The sequence below is a fragment of the Orycteropus afer genome, unplaced genomic scaffold (genome assembly GCF_000298275.1).
Source record: "Orycteropus afer afer isolate SDZICR_OR568_19922 unplaced genomic scaffold, OryAfe1.0 scaffold00047, whole genome shotgun sequence".
In the NCBI taxonomy this organism is placed as follows: domain Eukaryota; kingdom Metazoa; phylum Chordata; class Mammalia; order Tubulidentata; family Orycteropodidae; genus Orycteropus; species Orycteropus afer.
This window is the reverse complement of record NW_006921634.1, coordinates 15,926,007-15,944,375: the sequence shown is the minus strand read 5'-3', so window position 1 is coordinate 15,944,375 and position 18,369 is coordinate 15,926,007. Positions and strand designations below refer to the sequence as shown.

The window sequence follows — 18,369 nt, the reverse complement described above, 5'->3', positions numbered from 1 at the left end:
CAGAACTAGATCCTAGGGTTACAATAGCTCCTGCCCTGACATAACTTTAGTTCTTAATGTACTGACAAAAGAAAAAGCTTGTAAATCTGTAGAGGGCAAAGATTGTGACCTCTTTTTCCTTCTATCAAGTTGATGGCTTTTGTTCACATTTCCAGTATCAATTTCATTGTCCACACGTTCATGGGCAGCAAAGGTCCATTTACTAACAAGTTTTCAGCCTGTCTGCCTTTCTCCCATTCAGTTGCAATGGGCTCCTGATGTTTTCATGATTGGCTCTTGTCATATGTCTCCACTTGACTAGTATCTCCTTAGAGAGTACTCTGCTAAGATCATCTATCTAATCGGCAGTAGTCTTTGCCAGTTGTGATCATAGTCACCTGTTTTATTTTAATTGTAGCTTTTCCCTCCGATATTTTCTTCTTTGCCTATTTAGTCTTTGTCTCCCTCTCTTCCATGAAAGCGCCATGAGTGTAGACAGGTCCCTTATATGGCTCGTTCTCTGAATCCTAAAACAGGCTTGAAACAGAGTTGGGAGCAGTAAATACGTGATGAATGAATAAACAGATGCCTAACTGATTCCTGGTTTGGGTACCAACACTACTATAGATACTGATTCATTCTTACTGAGAAATTTTTACTTCTCACATGTAGCCTGATTAATCAAAATTTGAAACTTAATTCTTAAAGGTACGAATAATGTGGAAACGTGGGAAAAATCTGGAGAAGAAATACTTACACCATTCATTCGTGATATCAGAAAAACAGTGATGGAAAGAACGTTTTTCTCTGAAGCTGATACTCTTTATTTGTATCAAGGGAAAATTCTTGCCTATTTTGGTTGGTTTGCTCAGGAACTGGGAACATCTGGGTAGATAAAGAAGGTTGTTCATTTTAAAATAGAGTTATAATAACTTGGAGCTTGGGAATGGGAGAGAAAATGTCCCAAGAACATGAAATCTGTCTGAAGAAAGGTAGGAGAGGCCCCTATTCCTTTTGAAAGACAGATTTCCTTGGTTCTTCGAGTCTTACTAAAGTGAAGCTTCCTAGAAAGTTCCCAGTTTGTGTCGTTTTCAAAGTAAGCAGACTCTGGAAGCAGTAAGGCCAAAAGAAAAGTGTCTGGCTCCTTCTAGTTTGTGTTCATCCTGGTCTTGAAAGTTGCCGCTACTGGACGGGCTTTGGCTGCTGTCTTAAATGTCGTTCTGATCCCTTTAAAGGTGGAGTTCATGACGGAGGATGCGGGGGAAGAAGGCGGGAGCGGAGGGTTGGAGAGTCTCGGTTGACATAGTAACTCTTCAGCTCCATCTCCCTCTCAGGCTCGGTTGCCACCCTCGGCCCCGCCTGTGCTGTTGGTCCGGAGCGGCGGCGGTACACACTCAGGTTAAAGCTCCCGCTGTGCCCCACTAAGTGGTGGCTTCTTCCTGGCTAGCGGGGGAGCCACTCTTGAAATCCAGATCTTCAGGCGTCTGTACCCCTTGCCTGAAACTTGTGCTCTGGGCATCCGTCTGCTCCGGGCCAGTCCGGTGGGTGAGAGTACCTTCTGTGCTGAATCCCTGGCGCAGGATTCCCGCTGCAATTGCCGAGGCGCCCCACCCGAGAGCCGGACCCAGGCGAGTCCGGTGTTCCCGCCATGAGCCAGAGCCCGGCATTCGGGTCCAGGAGGGGCGGCTCTCCTCTGGCCGCCTCCCGGGCCGGTGCACGACGCAACGAGAGCCAGGATTATCTGCTCATGGACTCGGAACTGGGAGACGACGGTTGCCCGCAGCCCTTCTTTGGCTACTATCCGTGCTTGTAAGTGCCGGCACCGCGGGGCGGGCGGCGTGGACGAGCAGCCGGGAGCTGTGTGCTCGCGGGGTGTACGTGCGAGGGTCCGCGCGGGAGTGTATGAACGCGCGTGGGTGCCAGAGTTGCCGGTGGTAGTAGGTCCGCGCGAGTGTGGGTTGATACCCAAATGATGGGAGGGGTGCGCGAGGGTCTGTGTTTACTCTTGGTGAGTAGGCGTGGGTATGTTTGTCCACAAGAGTGTGAGACCTCCAAGTGCTGGGACCTGCAGGTGATCAGATGTCTAGTCAGTTTTCTCAGCCTAGATGTCACCCGCGCCATTCAAAGAGACCCAGTGTCGCTGCGCAAAAAGTATAGTTTGAGTAGGGGACTATTTCGAATTGGTGTCCCGTGACTGACTCTAAGGGGTCCTTGGCGCGGCCTCGGTACGTCGGGAACACAAAGGATCTCGCGCGCCCTGCCGTCTACACGCTCTGGATGCCTTGGCCCTTCAGGTGGCGAGCACAGGTTCCCGACCCGAGGGACACCCGGAAGTTGGAAGAAGCGCGTGGGGGTGGGTGGTCTTGGCTAGTGGTCCTCAGACGTGCTCTCCTACGCCCCCGGGCGTCGAGGTTAAGACAGAAGTAGAACCTCTAGGTTTCTGCACCGTCGGACGAAGCTTTGACTAAGAGAGACAAGACTGTTCAGTGTGCAGGTGGGGAAACTCATGAACTTTAGAGCAGCAGGGTCGTTTGTAGTGGATTTCAGGTACTTCATTTAAGAATCAGGTTTTTTTTTTTTTTTTTTCAGCGAGGATGGGAGGATGGTGGAGGGTGGAATGGGGAGAGAGAGAAAAAAATCTCCCCTCCTCCACACGCATGTGACCACACATGCAGCTAGCAGATAGTCTTTCCGTAGCTTTGCCCCTTAATTGGGTGGTCAGGTTTCCTGACATGTCACAGTCATCCACATGCGGTTTCCTGAGGAAAAAATGTTTCAGCTTTCTAAGGAGCTCTAGGAGGAGAGGAGTTGCACCCTAAGGGCGCCTTGCAGACACAAGTGATGGATGGTGGGCCTTACGGGTACCGGCCAGGGCTGCCAGAACCAAGGGCCGTTGCAGCTCTAGGAAATGGTACATCAATAACCCCCTCGCCCCGCTCCAAGAAAAAAAAACAAAGTTGGAACTGGTTCTATTCGTCCGTAGCTCATATAGACATTTAAAGCACGGACTATAGCTTACTTAAAAAATAAATAAATAAATAAATAAATAAATAAATGAGACATTCACAAATAGTATGTCGCACTTGAAAACTGTACAATTAAGTGGGTTTTAGTATATTCACAGAATTGATCAACTATCACTAACATCTATAGGATTTCAGAACATTTGCACCTTTTCAAGAAAAAAACCCAGACCTAAGGTTAAATTTGAAAATATTTCTATTTCTCATAGTATGAAGCTTCTCAAACTTGAATAGTCCTAAGAATCACCAAGAGATCTTGATAAAATGCAAATCCTAATTCAGATCTTAGGTGCATCTGGAACTTTCTCCATTTCTAACAACTTTCCAGATAATGTTCATGCTCCTGGTCTGTGAATCACACTCTGACTAGCAAGGAGACAGATGGTAATAATAATAAAATAAATCTTAGATATACCGAATGCAGCCACTTTCAAATTTGCTTTGTCAGAGGGTATGCGTTTAAAATTTACCAGGAATTCTTTTTTTATTAGCTAAGCCTTCAAATCTACTAAGCCTGAGTGTTTTATGTTAGGTAGAGTTAAGCAACTTAAAAAAAGCTATACTCCTTTTAAAAAATTATTATTAGACTGGTCCATGGACACTATCTTTATATTTTTATCACCTCATCACCATATAACTGTTACTATGTCTGTGGCACATAGGGTCTCTATGAGTCAAAGTTCCATGGCACCTAACAACAACAATGTGTCTGTGGAAAAATGATTTTATTTAAACAATGGGAGTTATATATTAGTTTGTTGTTGTTAGGTGCCACTGAGTTGGACCCTACTCATAATGACCCCTCCTTGGGTTTCCAAGGCAGTATCACTACAGAAGTAGATTGCCCCATCTTCCTTCCCAGGCATGGCTGGTGTGTTTAAACTGCCAGCCTTTTGGTTAGCAGTCAAGTGCCTTAGGCACTACGCTACCAGAGCTCCTTATATATTAGTAGTGATAAAGAAATAAAATCAGAATCCCAACTTGTACTGAGAACTTTTGCTACTCCTTTCTTCAAATGTGATTTATTGCTAAATTAATTTATCTAGTTTTTTTCCATGGGAGCTCTGGTAGTGTAGTGCCTAAGGCACTTGACTGCTACCAGAAGGCTGGTGGTTCAAACCCACCAGCCACTCCTTGGAAGGAAGGTTGGACAATCTACTTCCATAGTGATACTGCCTCAGAAACCCAAGGAGGGGTAGCTATGAGTCGGGTCTGACTCAATGGCACAGAACAACAACAGCAAGAACAGGTTTTTTTTTTTTTTTTTTTCCCCATAATCTACTATTTAGAGAATAGTAGATTCCCCCTTACTTCAGAAAATCCAGACTACTCTTAACAGAGGGACCTGAGCAGCAAGAAGATGAACAGAAATTCTTTATTATGCTTTCAGTTCACAATGAGCACCACCATGTCAAGGAGGGCTAAACTATGCGAAATTTAAGACAGGACCAAGTCCCATGGTCAGAGTTTGGTCTTCTCTGAGTCTATTATCTCCACAAGATTCTGTAGTTACTTTTCATGCACTCTTTGCTTTGACAGTGTAGTTCTGTTTTATTTTTCTTTCCAGCTTAATAATAAAGTAACAAAAAAATTAACCAGTAATTAATATTATTTCACATCTATGATTTATGAGAATAGCTAAAGAAAATTACTTCTCCCTGGTAGAGAGTATAAATAAATCCATCCATATGCTTTTAACATTGTTATTTAAACACTCTTCTATTTTTTTTTTTTTCTGAGTGGGAAGTGTGATATTCATGAAAGTGGAAATTAATAGTTACACTTTAGATATAGGTATTGCCATTTTCCCAAATATTGAGACTTTACTTTTTAACATCTCCAAATTTTGTAAATTGCCATTTTTGTGGGGTAAATTCTATAACTCTTACTAAAAAAATCTGTTTCACAATTTATTGATGCAGACAGATCCTTCCATATATTATACAGTTTTATTACTGAAAATTGTGGTAACTTGAAAGAAATGAAATATTCTCAGGTTTTACTAGTGCAAGCAGTAACAGTCAGAAATGGTATTTAAAAAATGTTTGAATTTTCATTTTTTGTCAACTTTTCACTGGCAATCAATTAATCACCCTGTTGTGATCAATTTTCAGTGGTGATCAGCAAGACATGGTTCATGTCTTGCCAGGATCCCAGGAGGTATATCAGAGTTTCTTCATTTACTTAGAAAATATGTTTCTGGTCATCACTTTTGAACATGGTGAAGAATCCTGACTATAAAAACATAATGTCAAGGGTTTCGAAATTCTCGAGATCTGAAAAATAGTCCAACTAAACTTTCTTCTTTGGGAAATACTAAGTGATTAAGTAATTACAAAAATGAAACAGTAAACTTTCTAAATGAAAGCTTTGGCAATACAGTAGATCAAGATGATATAAAAACCTCATGTTTACAAACACCTAGGCATACTGGATAAAATATAAAAAATGATTTAAAACATTACCCAATTTTGCAAGAAATAAAGGAAATTACGATGTGCCCAAAACAAAGAAGCAAAAGCCAAAATGTGGACTGAAGTGATCCTGTGGTTGCTTTTGGGAGTTATGATTCTCAATAACCAAGAGTTTTGAGGCTGTTATCCACACAGAGAAAGAAGGAAACTAAGGCTTTGGTTTCAGACAACACAGGAATAGGAACCCAGACATTCCTACTCCTATTAAAAACAAACAAACAAAAAAAAAACACTGCCATTAAGTTGGATCCGACTCACAGCGACCCCTCCTTGGATTTCTGAGGCGGTATCACTGAAGAAGTAGATTGCCCAACCTTCTTTCTGAGGAGTGGCTGGTAGGTTTGAACCGCCAGCCTTCTGGTTAGCAGTCAAATGCCTTAAGCACTATGCCACCAGCAGTCCCTATAAGGAACATTAAAATAGGGACCTTTATTTAAATGAAAAGTTAGGCTAGATAATTGTGCCCATTAGCCAGAGTAAGAAAAGAAACATTAATAAAAAGAAAAGTAATCTATCTTCCCCCAAGAATTTCATTCCTTGGGCTGCATGGGTTTTGTTTGTTTGTTTTGTTCTTTTTTTGTTGCTGTTTTGTTTTAACACTCCTTCACTGATGTAGAAATCCTCTGAACCTTAGAGTATCGACTCAGGCCCATGTATCATATTAAATTATCATATACTTGTTATCTCTTCCTCATTTTTGCCACCATATAGCTGGTATATATATATATCTATGCAAGCTGAAAAATACCCTTGAGGCTTCTAAATGCCATTCCAAAAGAATAGTACCAACCATCTAGAACTGGCAAGGATTTTCAAGAAAAAAGTAAGCCCTGCTAAACATATGCTCACTATGTTGTTGTTGTTATGTGCTGTCGAGTCAGACCTGACTCATAACAACCCCTCCTTGGGTTTCCGAGGCATTATCACTATGGAAGTAGACTGTCCAACCTTCCTTCCAAGGAGTGGCTGGTGGGTTTGAACCACCAGCCTTCTGGTTAGCAGTCAGATGCCTTAGGTACTATGCTACCAGAGCCCCCTATAATATATGGTAAAACCATAAGGAAAGAACCATAAATGAGAGTTAGCAGATGATATAAACCATAAGTGAGAGTTAGCATAAGATCGTAAAGAAGTTGAGATATGTTGTGGATGAAAATTGTGTCCCCTCAAAATATATGTTCTAATCCTAACACTTACAGCTTTGGAAGGAACCCTGGTGCTGCAGTGTTAACAACACTTAGCTGATCACCAAAAGACTGGCAGTTTGAATCCACCAGTCACTCTGTGGGAGAAAGATGTGGTAGTCTGCTTTCGTAAAGATTTACAGCCTTGGAATCCTATGGGGCAGTTCTACTCTGTCCTGTAGGGTCGCTGTGAGTTGGAATCTACTTGACAACAGTGGGTTTGTACCTGTGGATATAATCCTGTTTGGCAGTAGGGTTTTCTTTGTCATTTTAACGAGGCCATATCACTGTATGGTGTTTCTTAAGCCAATCACTTTTGAGTTATGAAAGAGTAGATTAGTCACAGAAGAAAGCAAGCACTCATCCAGAAAGATTGATGCCATGTGGAGATCTGCAAGAAGCCAAGGAAGAGAAGCTGAGACAAGGATTTTCCCTTGGAGGGTATACAGAGCATCCTCCTAGAACTGGCACCCTGAATTCAGACTTCTAGCCTCCTAAACTATGAGGAAATGAATTATGTTGCTTAAAATTATCATTTGTAATATTTTTGTTACAGAGGCATTAGATAAATAAGATAATAACAGCATGGAAGAAAATATAAAATAAGTATGCTTAAAATGTTAATATAGAGAAAGAAATCAAACCCTAAGAACAGAACACGACTTATTTTAAAACAAAAGCAAAAGTTTTAATAAATAAAACATCCATAAATTAAAAATACGGTTATTGAAATAAAACTCAATGAAAGTGTGTAAGAGCAGATTAGACATAGCATAATTGAGGATAGTGCCCAGAATGCAGTATGTTGTTGTTATGTGCTGTTGAGTTGGACCCAACTCATAGTGACCCCTCCTTGGGTTTCTGAGGCAGTATCACTACGGAAGTAGATTGCCCAACCTTCCTTCCGAGGAGTGGCTGGTGGGTTTGAACTGCCAGCCTTAAAAAGTGGAAAATATAAAAAATACTGAGTCATGGATAAGAAAATAAGAGTATCAGAAGGAGACAAAACAAAGAATGGGAGAAGGACAAACTTGGAAAGGATAATGGGTGATATTTTCAGAAATAATGAATTCTCATGCTTACGAAGAATAATTATTAGTGGGATTCTGAATAGTATATTCATTTTTAAACATGTCATATTGAAATTGCAGAACACCGAAGATAAGAAGAAATACTAAAAATGAATAATATACAAGGGATTTGAATCAGTAAGTTTTAAAACTTAAATTATTTAAAATATAAATGTACTCATAATTCATTTCGATATATTTTATATAGTGTAATTGTTTAAGCTATATTATTAACACAGTGTTTCATATCAAGTACATGGTTGACTGCTGATAGGATTTTTTAAACATAAGTATCCCCTATTTCACATGACCAAAGGAAAACAAAGGTTTTTTTAGTGAGTCATGGATCCATTAACAATTTAGTTTATTTCAGGAGATTTTAGATTATACATTCATAAAACCTACAACCCTTCCAAACTTAGAACCTTTGATTTAAAAGAATTAACCTAATTTTAGAGACCACAGATTAATAAAGATCCCCCAAATCCAGCCTTCTTTTCTTCAGGCAAAGCAAACTCAGTCACCTGAATACATTTACTTATAGATAAAGGAATGAGAAATTCAGACCTTAGGCTAGAAGATGTTTTCTGTCATTATGTGCTGACAGAACACTTACTCTCTTAAAGAAGTTTAACATTGAAGTAAGAGTATGGATTCAGGCCTATGAATCACACTGAGTTATTATAAGCTTGGTATCTGCCTTTCAATTTTGCCTTCATATGTCTGATATATATTTCTATCTAAGCATCTGTTACATTGGTTTTACCATTATTTATTCACATACCTCTTTTTCCCTGTTAGACTACAAGCCTCCAAAATGGTAATCCTTCATCACTCTACACTTGACATTGTTTCTAGAAAATAGAAGGTACTAATTAATTTATTCCTCAACAAAGATATAATCCTTGTCCTCAATGTTTATTCTAAGAAGGAATAAAGTGGTGCTGGCTCTTTTTTTGTTTATATAACTTTTTATCATAATTTAGGTGAAACTTTACAGAGTAAATTGGTTTTCCATTCAACAATTCATATACATTTTGTTTTGTGATATTGATTGCAATCCCCATAATGTAACAAGCACTCTTCCCACTTCCTCTCTGTGTTTCCCATTCCTATTCCTCTATCTTCCTTATCCCATCCAGACTTCTGAGCTTCATCCCTGGGTAAATGCTGCCCTTTTAATCTGCTATGTTTGATTTTTCTAAGGGGTGCATACCTCTGTGATGTTATTGACTTTAAAAGTCTGTCTGTTGTGGCCTGTCTGTTGTTTGGATGAAAGATAAGCCATGGGGTTGACTTCAGTTCCATACTTGAAGGGTGTCTAAAGTCTATAGTCTAAGAGGTTCCGTTAGTTTCTATCAGACCAGTAAAGCCTGGTCTTTTTATGATTTTGAGTTTTGTTTCACATTTTTTCTCCCATTCTACCCAGGACCTCCTATTATATTATACTAGAAAACCTAGTGTTATTCACAGTAGCAAAAATATGAAAACACCTTAAGTGTTCATCAATGAATGAATGGATAAAAAATCTATGGTTCATGCACACAACAGAATACTACACAGTATTAAAGAATAATAATGAACCTGCAAAATGCCTCATAACGTGGATGTACCTACAGAACATCAGGCTGAGTGAAATTAGTCAATCACAAAAGGACAAATATTGTATGAGACCACTACTGCAAAAAGTCAAGAAAAAGTTTACACACAGAAATAAGCATTCTTTGAAGGTTACCAAGGGTAGGATGGGGAGGAAAGTGGGGTAGATCACTAATTAAAGGGTAGACACATATTGACTTTGGTGAAGGAAAAGGCAATATACAATAAGGAGAAGGTCAGCACAAAATTATCCAGACAAAGGAAGACACTGGGAAGAGCATGAAAGTTAAAGGCAACAAAGGTAAATACTACGACACACACAATCCTGAAATAACAGTAAAAATAATCTATGTGTAGATACATTGATAGACATGCAAGCTGAGCAGAGATGGGAAGATGCTTGCTCTTTTAATAAAACAGCATCTGAGTCCTCTAAGACAGATAGAAGAATGAGTATTCACAAAGAGAGAAATAGCTACATTTGATATTCCAGCTGCCTATTCACTGAGATTCACCTCCTAGGGAATCTCTTACTAATCACTACTGCCACTACCATGATGCTTTAATTCTATCCCTCCAGCCCCAGGCCCCCTCCTCAAGTTATCTATGCACCCCTGAGAAGAGGCAGTATCTTTACCAAAACTAGTTGCCACTGATCCCATGTGTTACAGTAAAGCTGTGCTCCATAGGGATTTCAGTGGCTGATTTTTCAGAAGTAGATTGCCAGGCCCTTCTTCCAAGGTGCCTCTGGATTGACTGGAATCTCCAATTTTTCAGTTAGCAGCCAAGTGCATTAACCATTTGCACCGCACAGGGACTTCCATATATTTACCAAAACCTGTTGCCGTTGAGTCCATTCTGACTCTTAGCAACCCTATAGGACAGAGTACAACTGCCTCATAGGGTGCCCAAGGCTGTAATCTTTATAGAAGCAGATTGCCACATCTTTCTCTCCGGGAGTGGCTTGTGGGTTGAACCACTGGCCTTTCAGTTAGCAGTCAAGCACTTAACCACTGTGCCACCAGGGCTCCTTGTGTCTTTACCAGGACTTGTTAAATGCTCAGGGATAACTAAAGTGTCAACATACAGAGAGAAACTCATAGCTGGCTATATAATTCATTTATGGAACCTCCTAAGACTGGACGTCTACCTAGCCCCAAGTCTTTGCCCAACCAGCAGAGAGCATTCTTCTCTCCCATCCTCAGACCATCTTCAATCAAACTATTCCATAAGAGTACTAGCCCAGAAAGAGAAAGGATTCCCCTGTTTTCCTCCTGTCCAAGGTCTGCCTTTCAAATTCAATTTCTTTTGCTATGGTGTCTTTCTTTCCTACGTGGTTGACATTAGATTTGTCCCTCTCTTTAAAGAAAGACCCATCATATATTTATAGAAGTGCAGCTTTATGCTTTGACCTCAAAGGGACAGTCACATCAGAACATGACAGTTGAGGAGGAGTATAAAGGATTTCCAGATAAATTCAAGGGTAGTAATTTGCTTACAAGAATATACTTATCGTGATAAATAAAATCAATCAAAGAAAGCATATTTCACTATTTCTTAGATATATTTAACCAAAAAAAACAAAACAAAACAAAACAAAAAAACCTCACTGCCGTTGAGTCATTCATGACTCACATGACCCCTCCTTGGGTTTCTGACAGAAATAGATTGCCCAATCATCTTTCCAAGGAGTGGCTGGTGGGTTTGAACCACCAGCCTTCTGGTCAGCAGTGTGATGCCTTAGGCCCTATGCTGTGTACTACTTTAGAATTCAGACAATTCTAGTCCTATGAAATAACATCTAAGGACCTGGACTTTGGTTGTTGTTATTGTTATGTGCCGTTGAGTCAGACCCGACTCATAGCGACCCCTCCTTGGGTTTCTGAGGCTGTATCACTAAGGAAGTAGATTGCCCAACCTTAAGAGTTTGCAATTTGGAAACTATTCCCCAGGAAAAAGAAAGGGCAGCAATCACCTTTGGATCCCCTCCCCCTGTTCCATTGAGGATCAGCATTCCCCTTAGCCACTTGGATTAATGGTGGTTTCTTCCAAGTAATCACTTTGGAGGTGTCTGTTCTGTGTAACAGAAGCCACCTAAGCTAGTGTGGCCTGAAGTAATCAACATCTCTTGGTAACAAATTATTATCATGAAACATTTTTGGGGGGTCAACATGCTAGATTGTGGAGCTATTGCTAGATGTGCTTAAATGCCCACATTTATTCAGTAACTGAATGTTTGTTTATGGTTAGGAAGACATTACATAATTTTTTTTTCTAGACAGTTATGTTCCTTGAGTTATGAGAAATAACTGCATAAGATGATTCATCTTTGCCTCTTAGAAAGTAAAAATCATGAAAGGAAAACATTTTCCTGAGTCTATTCTTGTTTTTCTCCCTCACTCATATAAAATGCTAAATATAATTGGATCCAGTTGGATATAATTACCATTTGTGATTGCTCTTTGTTTAGGAATCTTCTGTTAGCTTTCAACACATGTGAAAGTGCTCATCTATATGCCAAATTTCAATTAAACTTTGGCATCCAAAATTTGATATGCTGTTCAAGGCTCTTTAAGACATTGGAATGGATTGAATAGTATTTCTTCTAAATCTCAGTTTGTTTAATGCAGCATATCGAAATAAGTGTTACAGATATCCAAACAACATATATGACTGGGACATAACTGTTCTCTACTTAATTCAGGGAACTCAGACAGAAAAAATAGGAGAAACAATGTTTTTGAAAAAATATTTGAATTTCAATGCAATATGCTGTTTCTGTACAGGACTTTTCCAAAATATTTACATATATTTGGGAGGACTAATAGTTATGAATACCTGTTCTGTTGCTAGTTGTCATACAAATACATTTATTTTTCAAAGCATCCACTTGAGGTGGCTATTTTTTTCCATTAATGTCCATTTAATAAATGCTAATGCTGAAATTTAGAGATGTTAAGTGATGTTCAGAAGCGTACACAGCCAGAAAGTTGTTTTCAATTGAGCAAAACCTATACATCTCAGATAGTGCAAGCTGGAAATCATGGACAGAGAGCTGGCAGACTGCACAGAATTCCCACTCCCTCAGCATCCCATAAAATCATGATTGGCCAGGCTTAGCTGAATGCAAGGTGGGTGGTGCCCCTGGAGAGCACTCTCACTACTCCTGTTCCTCTCCCTTTTCATAGGTACTTGGGGGAGATACAGGTTGGCTCTGATCCACTGAACCAGGATTCCCTGTGCTGTGCTTATGATATCTGTCATAGTCCAGGTTGCAAGGGAAAAGACAGGGAGAAAAGGTCATGAATAGCAGGAAGTATTCTCAGCATCCCTGCCTTCTCTTTCTATTGAGATCGCAACTGTCCTTGAAGGGCAAGTCCTACATTACATTTATTTTTATTATAGCATTTTAAAAATAATATTTTATTGTGTCTAAAATGAAAGTTTACACAGCAAATTAAGTTCCCATTTAATAATTTCTACACAAATTACTTAATGATATTGATGACATTTTGCATAGTATGTCATCATTCTCATTCATTCTGTTCTGGTTGTACCATTTTCAGTACTCTTGTTTCTCTGCCCCTTTACCTTCTCATCTTTGCTTTAGAGTAATTTCAGACAATTTGATCTCATATAGACGATTTTTTAAAGGAGCTCATTACAGGTGGTATTTTTTATTTATGAGCCAATCTGCTACTTATCTAAAAGGTGATCTCAAGAGATAGTTTCAGTTTAAGGTTTAAAGAGTATCTCAGGCAATAGTCTTGGGGAGTTCCCTAGTTTCAACCAGTCAAGTAAGTCTGGACTCTTTAAGAATATCGGTTCTGTTCCTCATTTTTTCTCCCATTCCATTGGACCCGTCTATTGTGGCCCTGATCAGAATGGTCCATAGTAGCAGCTGGGTATCATCTAACTCTTTTGGTCTCACAGTTGATGAGGCTGTGGTTCATGTAGACTATTAATCCTATAGACTACTTTCTTCTCTGAGTTTTTGTTTCCTTCTTTCTCTTTTGTTCTGAATGAGTAGAGACCAATAGTTGTATCTCAGATGGCTGTTTACAAGCTTTTAAGACCCCAGACACCTCTCACCATCTTGGGATGTGGAACATACACCCTTTAGGAACTGTATTATACAAATTACCTGAGTTGTTCCGTGACACTATGGTCACAAACCTTCAAACCCAGAAAACCAATCTTGTGAAGTGTGGTGCTTATATATAAGAATTATCTGTAACTGTGTGTGCTATATGATTTATTATACCAGCCACTCCTCAGAAGGAAGATTGGGCAATCTATTTCCATAGTGATGCCTCCTCGGAAACCCAAGGAGGGGTAGCTATGAGTTGGCTCCAACTCAACGACAGTGAGTTTGTTTTTTTTGGATAGATACACATGCACGCACATCACATACATACCTCTATGTGCATATCCTTATAGATACATCTTTCTGTGCACACATATGTGCCCACATATTTATACCCATACACTATATGCCTATATTCATACTTTTGTAACCAGACACACATTTTTTTGTTGTTGCAGAATTTTATTGTCATATCCTTTACCAAAAAGTCCTTTTCTCTTCTGTACTTCTTAGTGATATCATTTACCTTGGTTATCCATCATGTGGTTGTGCACTTCACCCACATTTGATGTTATCTTTCCTATCAACAAAAATAACAGGTGTCTACTATCTCAAGAGGGAACTCTGGTGGCATAGTGGGTAAGGCATTCAGCTGCTAACCAGAAGTTTGGAGATTCAAACCTGCCAGCTGCTCTGTGGGAGGAAGATGAGACAATCTACTTCCAAAAAGATATACAGCCTTAGAAACCCAATGGGTGTTGCTATAAGCCAGAATTGACTCCATGGTAGTGGGTTTTGGTTGCTACTATCTCAAGAGTGTTTCCCCCTCCACCCACACCTCATTTCTCTTTTACTAATTTATTCATCTATTTATTAATTCATCTCTGGTGATCTTATATGATTCTGTCCAGAAATAATAAAAATAAAAGCTGACATTTATTGAGGGTTTTTCTATTTGTTTTATAGATATTAATTCATTTTATCCTTATAACAAATCTATGAGGTATGTACTTTTATAATTCTAATTTTACTCACTTTAAAAAAGAAAAAAAAAAAAGCCAAGAGAAGTTAAGTGACTTCACAGAGTTTACACAGCTAGTAGCTGTCAGAAATGAGAAAAAAGCAATAAGCATCCATCTTATCACTTATTTCAATCAACAGTGTAAAAAATAAGTTTAAAGACTGACAATCTTTGTCTCCAAAGGAAGATTATGAATGTACCGAAACCAAGTAGTCTGTAGATTACTTACTGATTCTAATGATCCATAAACTGATCATAACTCTAATGATTACAAGAGGCAAAACTTTCTTTTACTTTTAATATTGCCACGTGGATGGAATTTATTCTATGATATAATGCAGTTTTACTAAAGAGATTGATCTGACACAGCTGATACTGTGAAACTGGAGATAATTTTGCAACATTAGAACAATTTTTAAAAAAGCATTTTACATGGTATCCATCTGAATGTGTATAGTGTGAGAATCAATTACAGTATGTATAATCATGTTAAGATTGATTGTCTATTCAAAGCAAATTTCATGTTTCACTTACAGCAGCTCTGGTTTGCAACACAAATTGCATTTTCTTCTAACATGTAGTGGGTTAGCACAAAACCTTGGCACAAAACTGGTAGATGTTTTCTTCATGGGACTTACTAACAAAATGATCTTGAGAATTATAATAAGAATGGAAATGACATGATTTCTAAAGCTATATTTTCTCTTTTTAAATTTTTTTTTTTTGTGATTTGAGTGAAAGTTTACAGAGCAAATTCATTTTCCATACAGCAGTCCATATACATTTTGTTTCATGATATTGACTGTAATTCCCACAGTGTTAACAGCTTTCTTCCCACTTCCTCCCTGTAGTTACTTCTTCCCTGTGTCTTTCTTTCCTATGCATTTCTGCCCCTGAACTATCTCCCTGTGGAAATAATGCCCTTATGTTCTCCCATGACTGAACATTCTAAGGAGTGTACTTGCCTGGTGTAATGTTCACCTTATTGCCTGTCTATTGTTTGCCTGGAAACCACGGGAGTGAGTTCAATTCCAGGTCTGAAGGGTAACTAGGAGCCATAGTCTCTGGGGTTTCACCAGTCTCTATCATACCAGTAAGCCGTTTTTTTTTTTTTTTTTTATAATTTGAGTTTTGTTCCACATTTTTCTCCCACACTATCCAGGATCTCCTGCAATGATCCCTTTCTGAGTGGTTGACAGTGGTAGTCTGACACCATCTAGTTCTTCTGGTCTCTTGGTCAGTAGGCTGAAGTTCACATTGTCCACTAGTCCTTTGGACTAATTGTTTCCATGTGTCTTTGGTACTCTTCATTCTTCTTTGCTCCAGACAAAGAGAGATCAATTGTTGCATCTAGATGGCCGCTTGCAAGGTTTTTTTTTTTTTTAATTTTTATTGTGGTTTAGGTGAAAGTTTATTTAGCAAAATTCCCTTTCCATACAGCAGCTCACATATACTTTGTCTTATGACATTGACTACAATTTCTCACAATGCAATAGCTCTCCTCCCACTTCCTCCCCATAGTTACCTCTTCCCTGTGTCCTTCCCTCCTACTCACACCTGCCACCCTGAACTGTCTCCTTGTGCATATGCAGCCCTTCTATTCTCCCATGATTGATCTCTTCAAGGAATATATCTACCTAATGTAAATGTTTGGCTCATGTGCCTGTCTTTTGTTTGGCTGGAAGCCATAGGAGTGGGTTCAATTCCAGAGCTGAAGGGCAACTAGGGGCCATAGTCTCAGTGGTTCCATCAGGTTCTATCAGACCAGCAAATCTGTTCCTTTTTTTTTTTTTAATGATTCTGAGTTTTTTCCACATTGTTCTCCCATTTTATCCAGGATATCCTACAGAGATCCCCCTCCAAGTGGTTGACAGTGGCAACCGGGCAGCATCTAGTTCTTCTGGTCTCATAGGCTGAGGATCGCATGGTATACCAGTCTCCTGGACTAATTATGTCCGTGTGTCTTTGGTATTCTTCATTCTTCTTTGTTCTGCACGAAGAGAGACCCATCATTGCATCTAGATGGCCGCTTGCAAGCTTTTAAGATCCCAGTTGCTACTTGCCAAAGTAGGATGTGGAACAATGTTTTGTGTGGTATGTTATGCCAATGGAGCTTGATGTCTCCTGCAACTATGGTCCCAAGCCCACAAGCCCAACTACTCGCTCCTTCTGGACAGCTGGCTGTGGCCAGGAAGTGACAACAACCTTGCTGCTTGTCAGCTCTACTATATACATGGGAATTATTACAGAACATACCAATATACTGGTAGAAACATTGTCTGCCAACCCTATACATGGTCTTGGGCACACTCCCCCCTGTATAGACATACCTAATAGTTCAGCCTATCCACCCATCTATCCACCCATACATCCATGTTTGCCTTCACTGACAATGTAGTACTGTATGTGCAAAAGGGTTCATCTTTGTTGTCTATACCTCCCATGCACTCTCTCTGTCTTCCTTTTCCTCAGTGCCACTGTGTTGATCACTCACATTTGGTACATTCGCTTGCAAGCTTTTAAGACCCCAGTCACTACTCACCAAAACAGGACATAGAACAAAGTTTTAGTGTAGTATGTTATGCCAGTTGAGGTTGATGTCCCCTGCAACCAAGGTCCCGAGCCCACAGGTCCAGCAACTCACTCCATCATGATGGTTTACTGTGGCTATCATAACTTTGCCCCCTGTTTATTCCATTTATATGGACATTCTTATAGCACATCCAAAAATGTATGTAGAAATATCATGTGCTAACCTTATATTTGGTCATGGGTATATTCCCTTTTGCTGAGACATACCTGGTCATTCAGCCTATCTACCCATCTATTTACCCATAGATTAATGTTTGTCATCACTGATAATGCAGTATTCTAAAGCTATATATTTAAAAAAAAAAATAGGCACTTAAGCTATTATAAAGGAGCCTGGTAGCACAGCAGTGAAAGTGCTCAGCTGTGAACTAAAAGCTTGGCAGTTTGAGCCCACCAGCTGCTCCCCAGGAGAAAGATGAGGCAGTCTGCTCATGTAAAGATTTATAGCCTTGGAAAGCCTATGGGGCAGTTCTACTCTGTCCTATAGGGTCACTATAAGTCAGGATCAACTCTTTGACAATGGGTAAAACTCATTTTTATTATTACAATGTTATCCTCCTTGAAAGAGAAATTTGGATTCTGTAGGTTGAAGGGTGGCAGTGATTGCTATGGTTGGGTAGTGTAAGAATCCTCACTACCACCCAGAGGAATGGTTTCTGCAAGAATCCTTTTCTTGCAGAGACACTCAGGACTAGGGAATGTGTTCTATACTAAAGGATCTATTAATTTAATTCAACAAATATTTGTTTAAGCTCTTTCTATGTGCCAGGCAATGTATTTGGGGATAATGAATATCATATTTCATCAAGTCTAAGCTTCTATTCATTGCCATTTACCCTGATGCAAGCATACCTTCTTTTCATTGTAACCTCTTGATGCAAGAAATATTGTGCGCTCAGTTCTAGACCACCACAATAAATATCGCAATAAAGCAAGTCATATGAATTTTTTTTTTTTATTTCCTAGTGCATATAAAAGTTAGGATTATGCGATACTGTAGTCTATGAAGTGTGCAAAAGCATTATGGAGAAGTTTGAAATATTGTGGGATTTACCAAAATGTGACACAGAAACATGAAGTAAACACATACTGTTGGGAAAATGGCACTAATAGACTTGCTTGATGCAGGGTCTCCACAAACCTTTAATTTGTAAAAAATGCAATATCTGTGAAGTGCAATAAAATTAAGTGCAATAGAATGAGCTGTATCTGTGTGTGTGTGTGTATATGTATGTTTTATGATTTAATTGATTGTTTTATTGTGATTTGGGTGAAGATTTACAGAGCAAATTCACTTTCCATACAGCAGTTCACATACACTTTGTCTCATGACATTGACC

General features: G+C 39.3%; 1 protein-coding gene across 1 annotated transcript in view; it reads left to right on the top strand.

Moving 5' to 3' along the window:
* Window positions 1-1,627: 1,627 nt before the first annotated feature.
* TRPC6 (transient receptor potential cation channel subfamily C member 6) overlaps window positions 1,628-18,369 on the top strand; it is a 175,528-nt gene continuing 158,786 nt past the window's right edge. Inside the window, exon 1 of the mRNA XM_007938083.2 lies at window positions 1,628-1,788. Within this exon, the coding sequence (XP_007936274.1) occupies window positions 1,628-1,788 (161 nt within the window). The remainder of the gene's footprint in view (window positions 1,789-18,369) is intronic.